The sequence below is a fragment of the Chlorocebus sabaeus genome, chromosome 16 (genome assembly GCF_047675955.1).
Source record: "Chlorocebus sabaeus isolate Y175 chromosome 16, mChlSab1.0.hap1, whole genome shotgun sequence".
Classification (NCBI taxonomy): domain Eukaryota; kingdom Metazoa; phylum Chordata; class Mammalia; order Primates; family Cercopithecidae; genus Chlorocebus; species Chlorocebus sabaeus.
In genome coordinates this window covers 67,110,172-67,127,794 of record NC_132919.1, presented here as the reverse complement: position 1 = coordinate 67,127,794, position 17,623 = coordinate 67,110,172, and the positions used below count along the sequence as shown (strand labels likewise).

Below are 17,623 nucleotides of genomic sequence, written 5' to 3'. Positions count from 1 at the left end.
CTTAACTGTGACATACATAGTAGAGTCCCAGAAGAAAGAACTGACTACTAACAAATTGAAACAAGTACCCTTCAGGGGACCGTGGATATAACCTGACTACTTCAGTGACAAAAATCAAGGTGAGAACAACCCAAAATCCCAAAATAAGGATTACTAAATTAAAATAGGCTCTATCATACCCTATCGCTACCACCACATAAAGGACTAAGACTGTAATAGTACTTCAAAGGACTTCAAAGCCAGTTTCCTGATGTTCCAAAAAACATGCTAATCTTTCTGATCTAATTCCTACTTCACAAAAGGGAAAATTGAGAAAGAGAATTTATGGATTCCAGGAAGAGATTCCATTAGTGGAATATAAGTTATAGGGCTAATCTAAACAAAGCATAAAATAAAAATCGCATTCCTAAGTAACTACTCACACATATTTCATTTCCATGGGTAAGTAGAAGGAATCAAAATAAGTCAGAAGACAGCAATTTAAATAAGATTTATTTTTTTAAAGGTGGTTATTTTTATTTTTTGCAATGCCACGGTTATAGGAGTGCATAAACAGGTAACACATCTCCTTTTCCTTAACCATGCTTTTTTTCTTAACCTTCTGCACAAAGGTAAAAGTTTTTGTTAATTTCATAGTTAATGGTATAAAACAGAGATTGGCAAACTTTTCCTCCAACAGGCCAGGTAGTAAATATTTTAGGTTTTACAGACCACATTATTTTTTCTTTTATAACTCTTTAAAAATGTAAAAATCGGCCAGGCGCGGTGGCTCATGCCTGTAATCCCAGCACTTTGGGAGGCCAAGGCGGGGGTGGATCACGAGGTCAGGAGATCGAGACCATCCTGGCTAACACAGTGAAACCCCGTCTCTACTACAAATACAAAAAAATTAGCCGGGTGTGGTGGTGGGTGCCTGTAGTCCCAGCTATTTGGGAGGCTGAGGCAGGAGAATGGTGTGAACCCAGGAGGCGGAGCCTGCAGTGAGCTGATATTGCGCCACTGCACTCCAGCCTGGGCAACAGAGCAAGACTCTGTCTCAAAAAAAAAAAAAAAGTAAAAATCATTTTTAGTTTGCACCATACAAAAACAGACTGGGCCAAATTCGGCCCGTGGGCAGTAGTTTGCCAACCCCTGGTATAAACTATCTACTTTGTCTTGTCAGAGAAATTGCCATCCTTAGCTTCTAGACAATCTGCTGCCTGAAGTCAAGTGGAGAAGGGCCTTGTTTACAATTTAATGTGGTTTGTGACAGAAGTAGAAATGGAGAGCTTCTGCTCACTTTTGATTCTCCCAGTTTTTCCATTCACTCATTCATTCAATAAATTTGTTGAGCACCTACTATGTACACTCTTAAATATCTTGGTGTTAGCAGAGATTTCCAGTGTTTCTTCCTTAAAAGGGTGATTTCTCCAGTTTCTCTAAACCAGGAATTACAATTTCTTAATACTCATGTTTTAGGAGAAAAATCAGGATTAAAATATCTACCAGCACTCAAGAGGATACATGATTATACAAAATGAATCTAGCCAACAATGATATCCTTGCACCCAATAGGGACACAGCCTAGATGAGGGAAAACATGTAACTATCTCTATTTTAAAAGATACCTCTTTTCCTCCCATAGGCTGAAACTTAAAAAAAAAAAAAATCAGATCTAGAACACCCGCCAAATAATTTCTTCCCATTTTCCTAGTTCTGCTGCCATGTTAACATAAAATATGGATCCAGGTAGGGCTCTTCATTAGCTTTCTATTTCAGCCATAAAACAATACTTAACAGCTGAATACTGCCTCCAAAGCAATGTGCATGCCCACATTTTATCTCAGGGAGGGACTGATTATGTTTCTTCTCCTTCAGGATGAAAACTGTTAGCTTTATGAATCCTCCTGCTATTTATCCAAGGTGAGGGAAGACTTTTTAAAGTGGCCAAAAGGAGCACAGGACTTCAGTATTAAAATATAAAGGTGGCCCCCATTCCAGATCTTTGGTACAGTTATCAACTATAATAATCTGATTGCCCACCCCACCAAAACATAGCACATTTTGTAATTAGAAGTGATTGTGATTTTCCTTTTGACCATGTAAACAATAGGGGAAATGCCTTGGAAAACTACTTTGCAATGCACTCTCATTTCTCTTAAATACACAACCAGTTCTCCCTTTGATAATAAGTTCATGGAGGGGAAGAATAGAGTAGGCCAAGGTTATCGCTTTCGCTCCCCTCTCTGTGTTCTTTTCTTTTCCTTTTCCTTGCGCTCCTGCTTGGCTAGTTTGTCTCTCTCCCTCTGCAGCTTGTCCTGTTCCTTCTTCCTTTGGGACTCATCCCGAAGTGAGTCTCGCTCCAGTTTTCGGGCATTAAGGACATCTTCCACATTGGTGTTTCGGAACAGAACTACAGGTGAGTTAAGGGATTAGGGTACAGATCACACAGATCACATCTGCTGTCTTTCTTCATTATACTTATCCTCTCTCCACCTGCTGAGTCCTGAATGGTCTTTACCTATTCCTAGTCTTTTAAAAAAAAACCCTTATGTTTATCCTTGGTCTAACAGAGAAATCCTAAAGTTGTATTACAAAAGTTTTGAAATGTCCTTTGGAATAAAACTGTTATTCAGATTTATCTAAATATGAATTTTAAAATATTTTATCAAAGAAACAAAAAATTAAGAAAACAAAATATTTCATTGAAATGAAATTTCATTATAGAATAAGTACTTTTATCATTCAATGGCAGAATATTAGAGAATCAAGGCTAGTTTTGGTGAACAGAGTAGTAATGTAACTGGCTAAATGTTTATGTACTTGGCACTGTTAAAATGCCTGAAAAGAGTTAAATAAGATGTTTAACCTTATTAAACTTTATCAGTTTGCTTTTGTTCCTAGACTACTAAAGTTGAAGTGAAAACCACATTCTAATAACCATAAACACTGGATTTATGAGATATAGAAAATGAGTTTAGGCTGGGCGCAGTGGCTCACACCTGTAATCCCAGCACGTTGGGAGGCTGAGGCTGGTAGATCATGAGGTCAGGAGATCGAGACCATCCTGGCTAACAGGTCTCTACTAAAAACACAAACAATTAGCCAGGTATGGTGGCACACATCTGTAGTCCCAGCTACTCGGGAGGCTAAGGCAGAATCGCTTGAACCTGAGAGGCGGAGGTTGCAGTGAGCCGAGATCACGCCACTGCACTCCAACCTGGTGACACAGTGAGACTCCATCTCAAAAAAAAAAGAAAATGAGTTTAACAACAGTCATCAACTATAATAATCTGATTGCCCACACCACCAAAACATGGCACATTTTGTAACTAGAAGTGATTGGGATTTTCCTTTTGACCATGTAAGTAATAGGGGAAATGCTAAAAACTTTACCCTTTATTTCTTAAAATTTTAAAAACAAAACCTGTTAATACTAGATAAGGTTTTCTCCTGAGTAGCTAGGAGTACAGATGTGTACCACAAAGCCTGGCTAATTTTTAATATATATATCTTTTTCCTTGTAGAGACAGGGTCTCACTATGCTGCCAGGCTGGTCTTGAACTCCTGGACTCAAGTGATCCTCCCACCTTGGCCTCCCAAAGTGCTGGGATTATAAGTGTGAGCCCTTGTGCCCAGCCATCAGCACAAATGTTTCAATATGTCCATATTTTTAGCTTAAAGTGTTTGGTGTTTGTGGGCCGGGTACGGTGGCTCACGCCTGTAATCCCGGTACTTTGGGAGGCTGAGGCGGGCAGATCACAAGGTCAAGGAGATGAAGAACATCCTGGCTAACATGGCGAAACCTCGTCTCTACTAAAAATACAAAAATTAGCCAGTCACGGTGGCGCGCACCTGTAGTCCCAGCTACTCAGGAGGCTGAGGCAGAAGAATCACTTTAACCCAGGAAGTGGAGGCTGCAGTGAGCCGAGATCGCACCACTGCACTCCAGCCTGGGCAACAGAGCAAGACTCTGTCTCAAAAAAAAGAAAAAAAAAGTGTTTAGTGTTTGTATTATCTGACAAATCATAAGGTTTTTGAGGAAAAAGAGAAAATTTCAACATTATTTTATTATTTTTTGAGACACAGTCTCACTCCCATATCCCAGGCCAGAGTGCAGTGGCAAGATCTTGGCTCACTGCAGCCTTGACTTCCTGGGCTCAGGTGATTCTCCCAACTCAGCCTCAGGCACGTGCCACCACACCTTGCTAATGTTTTGTATTTTTTTTTAAGTAGAGACAGGGTTTCACCATGTTGCCCAGGCTGGTCTCGAACTCCTGGGCTCAAACGATCTACCCATCTCGGCTTCCTAAAGTGCCAGGACTACAGGTGTAAGCCATCATGCCTGACCTCAATATTATTTTAATTTTCTCCATAATGCTGGGCAACTCAGAGCTATATTCCTATATACAGGAAGTACAGATTTTTATTTTCCCTTAGAAATCCTTCCTCCAAACTAATCCCTTTACAGTACTTGTTAACGTGTTTTCTCTGGGGAAAGTTCTTGCTAAACTGACTATCTAGGACTGTCCTAGGAATGGGGCTTCCAATGCTAGCATGACATATGTTCCTGAAGGTAAAAGGGAGCTGCCAGCAATGACTGCAAAATAAAAACTGATCTCAAGAGGACTCTATGGAGAAACACATGGGGAGGGACCCAGAAGGATACGTTTGTCAGAACCAATGTTCATTGTGGTAGCACCTGAATCATCCTTCTCATCTGCTTCAGTAAGTGATGTTAAGGAAAGTCAGATGGAAAACAACAGTTGGCACATCCCAACCTAACATTAGAAAACATTCAATAGACTGGTAAGTAGGAAAAGCACACTGAATGGAGGGAGCACATTCTCAGGGATATGGCGATAAACCCAGGAGATTCATTTTTGGAAACCTCAACTTAGGAAAGATTGATGTATCTTCCATAAGGTCCTTTTCTTGGAGGCTGAAAAGAAACTTAAGTGGTCTGGGTGGATTGCCACATTACCTGGAAGCCAGATGACCTCTAAACAGTGGTTCTCAAAGTGTGGTTCACAAAACCCCCAGGAATGTATTAGAAATACACATTCTTGGGACCTATGCCAAACCTACTAAATTGTGAGTGAAACCCAGCAATCTGTTTTTTAACAAGTCCTCCAGGAGAACTACTGCTTTAAAATTTCTTTTCTAGCCCAAGATGAGAAATTATGTCACCAGAACCATAGATCTGCCAACCCTGGCAAGAAAACTCATAAGAAAAACTCAGAAGAGAGGCTGGGCATGGTGGCTCACGCTTGTAATCCCAGCACTTTGGGAGGGCGAGGCAGGCAGATCATGAGGTCAGGAGATTGAGACCAGCCTGGCTAACATGGTGAAACCCTGTCTCTACTAAAAATACGAAAAATTAGCTGTGTGTGGTGGCACGCGCCTATAGTCCCAGCTACTCTGGAGGCTGAGGTAGGAGAATAGCTTGAACCCGGGAGGTAGAGGTTGCAATGAGCCAAGATTGTGCCACTGCACTCCAGCCTAGGTGACAGAGTGAGACTCCATCTCAAAAAAGATTAAAAAAATAATAATAATAAAAATAAATAAATAAATAAAAGGAGAGAAACTGGCTCCAAAGAGCCCAAGAATTCTTTCCTAAAACTAGTGATTACACAGCTGACATTTCTGGTATGATGTCCGCTGCATAATATGCCACATACTTCAAGTAGGCTCAGTAAGCAAAGCATTTCCTAAATAAGTATGAAATTCACAGGGAACTAAACCTGCCCCTACTGGCAACACTTTCTTTTTGCACAGTTCCCAAATTCCAGATTTATTCTGGTATTGCTTTAGGGGTTCAGCCTTACTTTTAACTACCTGGTCACATAAGAAAGAAAAGAGTCAAACTGCTCTAAATTTAGAGAATCTTTCACCCAAAAATACCCAGGTTCTAGTCCTGGTTTTGCCACTAATCTTCTGAATGCCTCTGATCACCCATTCATCTGTTGGTGTCTCAGTTCCCTTAATGACTGGGAAAGAACATAAAGATGGATTATACTACACTGTATAGAAAAGTATTATACGAATATAAAGAATTACAGCTATATTGTATTTTCTGAAAGCACAATATAAATGAACTATTAAGACATTATTTGTTTTACACCATAGTTTTCAGGAATATACTGATTGTGTGTTGAAAAATATAAGTCCAGTATCAACTAATCCAGTATCACTCCACATACCCACAAAGGGCTATAGATTACTGCCATTTTAGAGGGGAAAATTAAGCTACAGAGGAGGATTAGCAACTTGCTAAAGGTCACTGTAAACTCACAAATATGTCTGGCTTGAGCTTTAGGGAATGGTACCGAGACTCCAGAAAGGATATTCCTCTTCATCTGTCACATCAGCATACTGGGCCAGGAGGGCAGCTTTTCTCTGCTTCTCCTCTTCTGACACCATCCTTGGCTTTACCACAATTTGTGCCTGCTTCTCAATTAGGGTGGCAATGGCCTGTACTTCATCTGGGAGGTGGTGGAAGGAAGGAAGAACAAGGATGTATGAGAGAGAACAAGCTCACTGAACCACTAGTCCACACAGGCAGCACTTGTACTAAAGACATTGGTATCTGCTGCCTCCTTAGAGCCCCGCAGTTCAAAAGACATGGCTCAGGGCCATTGAGAAAGGAAAGGAAAGGCCATGCAGGCCAAGCTTTGTATCCATCTTCAATCAGAGCAGCCCTGATTTTACTTGTTTTATATACTGAAGTTCTGCTGCCTTAAAAAAAAAAAAAAAAAAAAAAGGTTGAAAAGCACTGCATTAGAACCACAGAAAACTAAGCCTCTAAACACTCAACTTCCTCCCCCTGGCATCTCAAAAACCTAAGCAGGAATCTAAAATCAACTTAAGCTGGTCCCATTTATGTTTCTGATTATGCCAGGTAGAATTCTTAGATTAAGAATATTTTGGCCGGGCGCGGTGGCTCACGCCTGTAATCCCAGCACTTTGGGAGGCCGAGGCGGGCGGATCACAAGGTCAGGAGATCGAGACCATGGTGAAACCCCGTCTCTACTAAAAAATAGAAAAAAATTAGCCGGGCGCAGTGGCGGGCGCCTGTAGTCCCAGCTACTCGGGAGGCTGAGGTAGGAGAATGGCGTGAACCCGGGAGGCGGAGCTTGCAGTGAGCCGAGATTGCGCCACTGCACTCCAGCCTGGGCGACAGAGCGATACTCCGTCTCAAAAAAAAAAAAAATTAAAAAAAAAAAAAGAATATTTTGCCATACCATAAAATAAAATCAACTAGTAAGTTCTCCATTCTCAAGAAAAGGAAGCAATGGTGTAAAATAGTAGTTCTCACACTTGGCTGCACATTAGAATCACCTATAGGAGCTTTTAAAAAATACAAATGCCTGGGACCTAACCCAGGTACATTAAGTGATTCTAATATACAGCCCAAACTGAGAACCAACAGTGTACAGAGTTCAGAATCTTTCCAGATTTGGCTTTTATGTTTTGAGTTTTCTGTAGCTAACCTACCATCCTAGCGGTGAGTATATTCGCCCATTTCTTTTCCATTTTAAAGGATAAAGTGTTTAGCTGAATAAAGCCAAATACCAACCATAATTTGTGTTATGAAATGACAACATGAGGCAGGGCGCAGTAGCTCACGCCTGTAATCTCAGCACTTTGGGAGGCTGAGGTGGGTGGATCACACGAGGTCAGGAGTTCAAGACCACCCTGGTCAACATGGTGAAACCCCCATCTCTACTAAAAACACAAAATTTAGCCAGGCATGGTGGCATGCGCCTGTAGTCCCAGGTACTCACGAGGCTGAGGCATGAGAATCGCTTGAACCTGGGAGGCAGCAGTTACAGTGAACTGAGATTACACCATTGCACTCCAGCCTGGGTGACACAGCAAGACTCTGTCTCAAAAAAAGAGACAACATGAAAAAAGTAGGAAGTGGTAAAAATATAGTTGACTCTATACCTGCAATGCAAATCTACAAGAAGCAGTGGAAAGAAGATGAAAAACAAAAAGTGAAAAGATACAATGAAGATAACTGTGGTCAGTTGAAATGGAAAAATACAAAAAAAGAAAAGGAAGCCAGTGTTCAGTAAAGAGTCAACACAGGCTGCTGGGTGTTTGCCAGTGTGCACTATCTTTGGGAAAATGAGCATCCAAGGGGAAAATGAAAATATCTGTCCCTAACAGCTATACAGTCAAGGCTGCCGGAAAATGCTCTGGAGGTTAAACATAGAAACTCTGACTCTACCTTCTTTTTTCACTTTGGTGACAACATTCTGAGTTTCTGACCATCGTTCCACAATCTCCTTGCAGATAGTAAGGAGGGAATCTTCTTCCTAGTTGGAAAAGCAGACCAATTAATTTCCTGAAGGAGCCCTCAAAAACAATAACAACCTCAAAAAAGCCTATGAAGAAAGCACAGCTCTCCTTGCTGTGAAATTATGAAAGAGTCTGGGAGCCACAATAGAGTATGTTTCTTTTCTGAGGCTCTGGACACAGAATTAATCCTGCTTGTGTGTCCCAGAACCCACACCTCCTACATCAAGAACAGCCACTCCATCCTGATAAGCTCCAAGGGAAGATTCATACCAACTCAGGGCAGCCTTCCTTATTCTCTGCTAAAATATTTTATTTATTTTATTTTTAATTGACAAATAATAACTGTATATATTACATATATATGTAGGGTACCCTGTGATGTCTCAATATATGTTCACATTGTAGAATAATTAAATCAAGCTAACTAACAGATCTATTACCTCACATATTTCTCATTTTTGGGGTGATGAAAACATTTAAGGCTGGGTGCAGTGGCTCACACCTGTAATCTCAGCACTTTGGGAGACTGAGGAGGGTGGATCACTTGAAGCTGGGAGTTTGAGACCAGCCTGGCCAACGTGGTGAAACCCCATCTCTAGTAAAAATACAAAAATTAGCCGGGTGTGGTGGCACATGCCTGTAATCACAATACTCAGGAGGCTGAGGCACAAGAATAACTTGAACTCAGGAGGCAGAGCTTGCAGTGAGCCGAGATCGTGCCACTGCACTCCAGCCTGGGAGACAGAGTGAAACTCCGTCTCAAAAAAAAAAAGAAAGAAAACATTTGAAATGTACTCTTTTAGTAATTTTGAAGTATACAATGCATTATTTTTTATTTATTATTATTACTTTTTAGAGACAGGGTCTCACTCTGTTACCCAGGTTGGAGTGCAGTGGTGCAATCACAGCTCACTGTAACCTCAAACTCCTGGGCTCAAGCAATCCTCGTGCCTCAGCCTCTCAAGTAGCTAGGACTGCAAGCATGTGCTACCACACCTGGCTAATTGAGTGTTTGTTTGTTGTTTTTTTTAAGAGATGGGGTCTCACTATCTTACCCAGACTGGTCTCCAACTCCTGACCTCAAGCAATCCTCCCATCTTGGCCCCCCAAAGTGCTGGGATTACAGGCCTGAGCCACCATATCCAGTTGATTATTACTTATTATACTCACCATTCTATGTAACAGATCACTATATTCCTTCTGTCTAACTGCAATTTTGTACCCTTTGATCAACAATCTTCCCTTTTCCCATCCACCTCCAATTCTTTTGGAGCAAAAACCTGTTCCCTAAGTCAAAACTCTTCTGTGAAATATTCCTTGGCTGATGTATACAATCCAGAACCTTCCCTAAGGTTATCAACTTTCATGCTAGATCATATCCATTAGCTTGCTGACATATAATAAAGAGGAGTTACATGAGGAAATGGTCTCTTGTCCAGCCTTCCCGCTGTCCATTTTAGAGAAGCATACATATTCTGTGTACCAACCAATCTCCCTCCTCAGCATGGCATAACAAAAATCTTGTCTTTAGTGTTAGAGATACTTAAGTTCAGATCCTGGATCTGTGAGGAAGTTTCTTAACTTTGTGATCTTCACATTCTCCCAGGATTTTACTGAGGATAAATGAAAATGTATATATATGCCTACCCTACTTGTCAAAGAGCAGGCATCTAATAAACACGAGCACTTCCCTCCATCTTCATTACGGCTGCATTCCCCACCTTCACGTTCTGCCTCTCAGGGCAAGCTGTCAGCGTTCACATTTATTAAGCACCTACCATGTGCCAGGCACTGTTCTAAAAGCTTTACATGAGAACTCTAAATTCTTAAAATAATGCCATTAAGTTTTACTTTCAATTTACAGAAGAAGAAACCAAAGCACAGAGGTTAATTACCTTGCCCAAGGTCTTACAAGTAATAATGGATTAAACACAATTTGAACCCCAGCAGTTTGGCTTAGAGCCCATGTTCTTTTTTTTTTTTTTTTTTTGAGACGGAGTCTCACTCTGCTGCCCAAGCTGGAGCGCAGTGGCGCAATCTTGGTTCAATGCAAGCTCTGCCTCCCAAGTTCACGCCATTATCCTGCCTCAGCCTTCTGAACAGTTGGGACTACAGGTGCCCACCACCATGCCCGGGTAATTTTTTGTATTTTCAGTATAGACAGGGTTTCACCATGTTAGCCAGGATGGTCTTGATCTCCTGACCTCATGATCCGCCCACCTTGGCCTCCCAAAGTGCTGGGATTACAGGTGTGAGCCACCGCGCCTGGCTGAACCCATGTTTTTAACCATTATATATACCATCTCCCAAAGAAAAGTGGAGAGTCAGAACACAGACTTATTATGTATATCCTTATTTTGTACCCAACAAAGGATTTCTTCCTCTACCCTGCATCCTTTTAGCATATATGCTAGACACACAGAACTTACTTGGTCCAGAGTTTCAATAGTTCATGGGTTTTCCCCAAACCCCACCAGCAAAAAAAGCGAAGGAAGAGAAAAAGAAAAAAGGATGAGAAAGTGGTACAGTTCTTTTAAAATCCCCCACCAAAAGAAAAAGAATGTCAGGAAAAGGAGCAGCAGAGAGGCAAAAGAGAACAAGAACTCTCAGAGGACAAAGTGGTTTATTTCCTCAGTCTCCTCATCCAAATCAAAGTAGTTCAATCATCCATTCCTTCATTTATTTACACAGAAGGTGTCCGCTATGTTCAAGGCACTAAGAGGAAAGTTTATCCTACTTACAATACTCCTTTTTCCCTAGCACTTATCACTTTGTAACATACTATATAGTTTACTAGTAATGCTTTTCTGTGCTAGAATGTAACCACATGAGGGCAGGAATTTCTATCTGTTTTATTCCTTGAAGTGCCCCAAGCACTTAGGGCAGTGCCTGGCATACAGTAATCCATCAATAAAAATTTGATAAATCAATCAATCAACCAATACAAGTACTGTTGAAGAGAAGGACGATAGAAAGCTTTTGTTTACTGTTTATTTGTTCCTAACTATATGCCACTGTTCTTGAATTTTACCTCAGATTATTGCTAACAAACTTCTTAATTTCTCATATTAAATCCTAGCCCAAGTCAAGCACAGAGGCTCACATCTGTAATCCCAGCACTTTGGGAGGCCAAGGCAGGAGGATCTCTTGAGTCCAGGAGCATAAGACCACCCTGGGTAACACGGCAAAACCCTGTCTCTACAAAAAAAAAAAATTTTTTTTTAATTAGCCAGGCATGGCTGGGCATGGTGGCTCACGCCTATAGTCCCAGAACTTTGGAAGACTGAGGTGGGTGGATCACTTGAGGTCAGGAGTTTGAGACCAGCCTGGTCAACATGGTGAAACCCCATTTCTACTAAAAATACAAAAATTAGCCAGGCATGGTGGCGTATGCCTGTAATCGCAGCTACTCGGGAGGCTGAGAATCACTTGAACCCAGGAGGAGAAGTTACAGTGAGCCGAGATCTTGCCACTGCACTCCAGCCTGGGTGACAGAGTGAGACTGTGTCTCAAAAAATAAAACATAAAACATAAAAAAAAAGTGAGCCAGGCATGATATGTGATGGCAGGTGCCTGTAGTCCTAGCAACTTGGGAGGCTGATGGGGGGGAGGATTGCTTGAGTCCAGTCATTCAAGGGTACAGTGAGTTATAATCACATTACTATAACAGAGTGAGATTCTGTCTCTTAAAAAAAAAAGGAAAACTAATGTTTACCTTTATCAACAGAAACAGCTCCAAACAATGATGGACTGATCAGCTTCTTGATCTGTTCTTGAATTTTACCTCAGATTATTGCTAACAAACTTCTTAATTTCTCATATTAAATCCTAGCCCAAGTCAAGCACAGAGGCTCACATCTGTAATCCCAGCACTTTGGGAGGCCAAGGCAGGAGGATCTCTTGGGTCCAGGAGCATAAGACCACCCTGGGTAACATGGCAAAACCCTGTCTCTACAAAAAAAAAATTTTTTTTTTAATTAGCCAGGCATGGCTGGGCATGGTGGCTCACGCCTATAGTTCCAGAACTTTGGAAGACTGAGGTGGGTGGATCACTTGAGGTCAGGAGTAAGCTGGTACCAAGAAGTATCAAAGTTATTTCAACAGCTTCATGGAGTGTTTAGAAACTTCCCAGCCGTAAATAAAAACTAACTTAAATTGCTTGCCTCCTACTCTTTCCCCCTGTAATCTGTAATGTTGTGGTCCAAAAAAAGAATTGATTCCACTGTCTTGTATTTCCAGTGAACTTCCGAGCTGCCTCACAAGCTGTGTTAAAGTTTTCCCATTTATAAGCCAATCTTGCCAGAAGAGGCTCTGGAACTCAAATGGGTTACTGCCAGAAGAATCTGGGACAGCTGCACTAGTGTTATGTTTCAACCATGTACCCAATCTATGAACTGCTTCCACCAAATGTGAGTGATTTTTTCCTAGCACTTGTTTCCGCTTTCACGAAACACTTTTGGATTTGAAAATGTTTTCTGCCTTCTACCCTTTAAAAAAAAATGAGGTATGTATATGTATATTTATATCTATATATATTTATAGTAATTCTTTTCTTTGAGAAAAAAAAATTGACAAGGTCTTACTCTGTCACCCAAGCTGGAGTGCAGTGGCACAATCACAGCTCACTGCAGCCACAACCTCCTAGGTTCAAGTGATCCTCCCACTTCAGACTCCTGAGTAGCTGGGACTACAGGTATGCACCACCATACCCGGCTAATTTTTTAAATTTTTTTGTAGAGACAGGGTCTTGCTGTGTTGCCCAGTCTGGCCTGGAAATCTTGGCCTCAAGCAATCCACCTGCCTCAGCCTCCCAAAGTGGTGAGATTACAAGCATGAGCCACTGTGCCCATCTCATAGTACATTTTGATTCTCTTTATTACTAGCCTCTCAAAATTCATTTTGAGAATAACAAAGAACCCATTTTCCTAACCTGTTCATTGTAATAAATGCCAGAGGATAAAGCCTTTGATGGACAGACAGGTGGCTCTCACAGTAGCAGTCAGGTATCCAGGATCTCCTCTAATCCATGAATGCAGAGACAACTCTAGCTTCTACAGCATTTAGTGATGATTCAAGTAAATTTTATTTTTAAGCTTGTATTTAAAAGGAAACAATTTGTTAGACAGCCACAGGTAGCACCTGCAACCAATTTAATCTGTAATAACCAGTCTAATAAGTGTGTACGCTGGAGGTGTGGGAAGTGAAGATGAAGGCAGCAGAAATGATAGGTTGAAAAAGTGGACATCTGGGTGACTTACTATGTAAATATAGCTTAAAGTACACATTTCTGAATACCTTGCTTCTAATAGGCTAACGACTGAGTTTATCTCTCTTCGTTAAAGCTCTGATCTCTCTCATACCCTCCTTCCCACCACCAATGATTACTGTAAATACCGTAATGGATCAAGCACGACGTTTGCTTCAGTTCTGCGTGGGCATGAAAAGACTTCTACCACCAGCTTACCTTTTACGGACTCCTACATCCAAATAAGAATCAAAAGGGCACTTCCTGCAGGCTTTTGTCATGGGACGGCCCTGGGAACTGCCTTGTAATAGGCACAGACCTGCCAAGAGCATTTTAATACCCCCAGTGAACACTGTAAACGGATGGAAATATAATTGGTCGTCAGATATTTATGATAACATTCCCATTATGACATCTCAATGCCTTCGGAAGAACCCTCCTGGGCTCACTCACAAGCATCGGAGAGGGCCTTGTCCCCAAGAATATGTGAAAGCCCTTCCTCTCTGTAGTACCTGCAGCTTTCAGGCTTCCCACACCTGGTTGGGGAGCAACCTCCTTCCCCCGCCGCCCAGATAGCAGAGGAGTATACCTCTCCCAGGTGAGACCACTGAGCCTCTGGGATACCCGGTAGGGGACGGTGGGTGCAAAGTACTGACAGGTCCTCAGATGCTGGCCAGAGGCTGTAGGAATGTGTCCAGGCTACTCACCAGGAAAGCAGAGAGGATCCCCTGAAGAGCGTCCAGCTTCTCTTCTTCCTCCTCCTCCCGCAGGACACCCAAGATGTAGGCTCCGTAAACGGCTCGGTCCACTCCCAGTGCCTCCAACCGTCCGTCCAGCCAGGAGCCAAAGCTGCCGCCTCCGCCTCCGCCATCGCCTTCGCCAGGGGATACCGCGGCCACTTCGCTGGGCGCCGCCATCTTGGGGTCAGGGTCCTGCCAGCCCCTGGGGCGCCTACCGCACTGCCTGACGGGCCGCGCCGCAGGTCCACGGCGCATGCCTGAAGAGGGAGCCCAGGGCCGTTTGTGCAGAGAGCGCATCCCAGGCGGCCAGTGCCGGCTGGCTTGAGAGTTTTGTGCTTTCTGGATGAAGCGAGTCTTCGCATACCTGCGGTCGCGTGATCTCACAAGATCCTTGGCGTGTGAGTATTCTTAACAGACTCATTCTACAGTTCGGGAAGTTGAGAGAGGTTCAGTAATTTGGCCAAAGTCACGCGGCTAATAACTACCCAGGACTGGAGCTCAGCGTGGATTCCAGCGCTTCCTCCATCCGACCGAGCTGCCTTCCCCGCGCACTCAGGGGATGCTAGCCGCCCACTCCCACACAGTTGTCTAGCAGGAACCTCCTGACCGCCCGGAATACCCTCGTCGCTACCGACGGCTACCACCTTCACCCCTACAAGCCCTTCCCCGTCAAAGTAAAGGTTGCAGAAAACCTTCCCTCATTCCATGGTAGGCATTCAGTAAATAAACAGTCAACCTCAAGTCATTTCTTCCATTCACTCATTGATGCAACGCATGCAAGGGACTATTCTTTGGGAGCCTACCCCACCCTCTGCCAGGCACTGTGCCAAGAGCTTTTCATGCATTATCTCCTGTAATCCTCCCTACAGCCCTGTGGGGAGATGCTTTTATTGTCCACATTTTAAAGATAACGAGACAGGCCGGGCCGTGGCTCAAGCCTGTAATCCCAGCAGTTTGGGAGGCCGAGGCGGGTGGATCACCTGAGGTCAGGAGTTCGAGACCAGCCTAGCCAACATGGTGAAACCCCGTCTCTAGTAAAAATACAAAAATAAGGCCGGGCGCGGTGCCTCATTCCCGTAATACCGGCACTTTGGAAGGCCAAGGTGGGCGGCTCTCCTGAGGTCGGGACTTCCAGACCAGCCTGACCAAAATGGAGAAACCCCCTTCTCTACTAAAAATACAAAATTAGCCAGGCGTGGCGGCACATGCCTGTAATCCCAACCTGGGAGGCTGAGGCAGGAGAATCGCTTGAACCCAGGAGTCGGAGGTTGTGGCGAGCCGAGATCGTGTCATTGGACTCCAGCCTGGGCAACAAGAGGAAACTCCATCTCAAAAAAAAAAAAGGAAAGAAAGAAAGCCAGGTGTGGTGGCGCGGGCCTGTAATCCCAGCTACTCAGAATCGCTTGAACCTGGAAGGCGGAGGTTGCAGTGAGCCAAGATCGCGCCACTGCACTCCAGCCTGAGCGACAGTGAGACTCTATCTCAACAAAACAAAACAGAACACTAAAGATAAGGAGACAGATATGGAGAGAGTCACACAACTAGAGGGCGCCTAATCAGTAGCAAGAACTCTTCTTTGGCAGAGGTATGAGAGCCTCAGCTGACGGCAAAACACCTGGCTCTGGGCTGGCATGAATTACCCAAGAATTTGGTTGGCTTTACCTGAAGTACAGAGGAAGCTGGCAAGGTCCTGGCTAACTCCTTCCTCAAATATGTACTGGGTACCTTCAGTATGGCATTGTTGCTGGCACTGAAAACACAAAAATGAATGTCACAAAATGTATGTCCTCAAGGGACATACGTCAATCTTCAATCTAGTAGGAACAGACATGTTTAAACAAATGATGACAATATAGTGATATAAATGTTTTAATGGAGCTTTATCTAGCGGAGGTTGCAGTAGGATGCCTAGAAGATTGAGTTAACTTTACCTGTTGGAGTGGAGTTGGAAACTGGTAGGGAGAGGGTGGTAGGAAATCCAGGAAGGCTTCCCAATGGAGATGATGCTTGAACTTTCTTGAAGAATGGTAGGAGTTCTTTATGCAAAGCGAGTGGAGGGAAAACGGGGGCAAATCCAGATGCAGGGGAACACAGGCTTGCTCAGGGGCCTCCAGAGAGTCATGTATGGCTTGAGCTACAGGGTTCAAATAGAAGATATTCAGAGGATAACAAAAAGAGAAGGAAAGGAGTTTGTATACTTTGCAGAGGTCCTCTTATTGCAGAGGTCTACCCTTAGTGGCTTTGGGATTATGTAAATGAATGGACACTAAATGAATGGCACAGATACAAATGTAGAAATACAGCAGAGTGTGAATTTTAATCGTGTGGTTTCTGTGTGCTCTCTGAGTTAGACAGAATGTGACACTGATGGAGTCAGAGGCCAGAGTCAGCCTCCAAAGGCTTGCCTCTTTTTCAAGTCCTCAGGTATTCTTTCTAATCTAGTAGCTGTCTTGCATGTGGGGTTTGTCAGTTCACAGACCTGGGTGCCGTCGTGGCTCAAGGATCATAGTTGGTCAGTGCAGAGCCCCCAAACCAGAAAAACATCACAAAATTTTTTTTTTTAGAAATACAGCCTTACAAGAAGTTTCAAAAATGGTACATAGAGTCCTGCACACCTTCACCCAGTTTCCCCCAATAGGAACATCAAACATAAAGACGATATAATAGTAAATCAGGAAACTGATACAGGTACAATACAATAGGTGTTTTTGGTTTTTGTTTTGAGGCGGAGTCTCACTGTTGTCGCCCAGACTGGAATGCAGTGGTATGATCTCGGCTCGCTACAACCTCTGTCTCCTGGGTCAAACAATTCTCCTGCCTCAGTCTCCCGTGTAGCTGGGATTACAAGCACGCTGGACAACACCCGGCTAATTTTTTTTCTATTTTTAGTAGGATGGGGTTTTGCCACGTTGGCCAGGCTAGTCTCGAACTGCTGACCTCAGGTGATGCACCCACTTCGGCATCCCAAAGTGCTAGGATTACAGGCATGAGCCACCACGCCCAGCAATAATGCAATAAGGTTTTTTGAAAGCATCAACAAGCTTCTCAAAAACTGAATGAAGGTACTCCAGACCCTAAATTTTAAGAATATCCTCAATGGCTGTTTTACTACAAAAGTAACAATAGTTCATGCTTTTAAAAATATTATGTAAGGCTGAGCGCGGTGGCTCATAATACCAGCACTTTGGGAGGCCAAGGAGGTTTAGATCAGCTGAGGTCAGGAGTTCGAGACCAGCCTGGCCAACTGGTAAAACCCTGTCTCTACTAAAAAAATACAAAAAAAGTAGCCTGATGTTGTGGTGGGTGCATGTAATCCCAGTTACTTGGGAGGCTGAGGCAGGAGAATTGCTTG

The 17,623-nt window shown here is 43.2% G+C and overlaps 1 protein-coding gene across 1 annotated transcript; it reads right to left on the bottom strand.

Annotated features, from left to right (window-relative positions):
- Positions 1–475: 475 nt before the first annotated feature.
- On the bottom strand, positions 476–14,499 carry CCDC43 (coiled-coil domain containing 43). Its single transcript, XM_008012398.3, has 5 exons — positions 14,239–14,499; positions 8,216–8,303; positions 6,329–6,464; positions 4,649–4,707; positions 476–2,392 (listed from the first exon to the last, which is right to left on the bottom strand). Exons 1-5 carry the CDS (start codon positions 14,446–14,448, stop codon positions 2,205–2,207), a joined length of 681 nt encoding a protein of 226 aa, XP_008010589.2. The 5' UTR covers positions 14,449–14,499; the 3' UTR covers positions 476–2,204.
- Positions 14,500–17,623: the final 3,124 nt, after the last annotated feature.

What these genes read in the sequence shown, in the direction of transcription:
- CCDC43 (XM_008012398.3), bottom strand. Translation starts at nt 14,448, where the DNA reads ATGGCGGCGCCCAGCGAAGTGGCCGCGGTATCCCCTGGCGAAGGCGAT. An exon ending in GATGTGACAGATGAAGAGGA is followed by an intron (nt 4,708 to 6,328) that starts ATATCCTTTCTG and finishes AACATCACTTAC; the next exon opens with TGAAGCAGATGAGAAGGATG. An exon ending in GAACATTGGTTCTGACAAAC is followed by an intron (nt 2,393 to 4,648) that starts GTATCCTTCTGG and finishes ACTCACCTGTAG; the next exon opens with TTCTGTTCCGAAACACCAAT.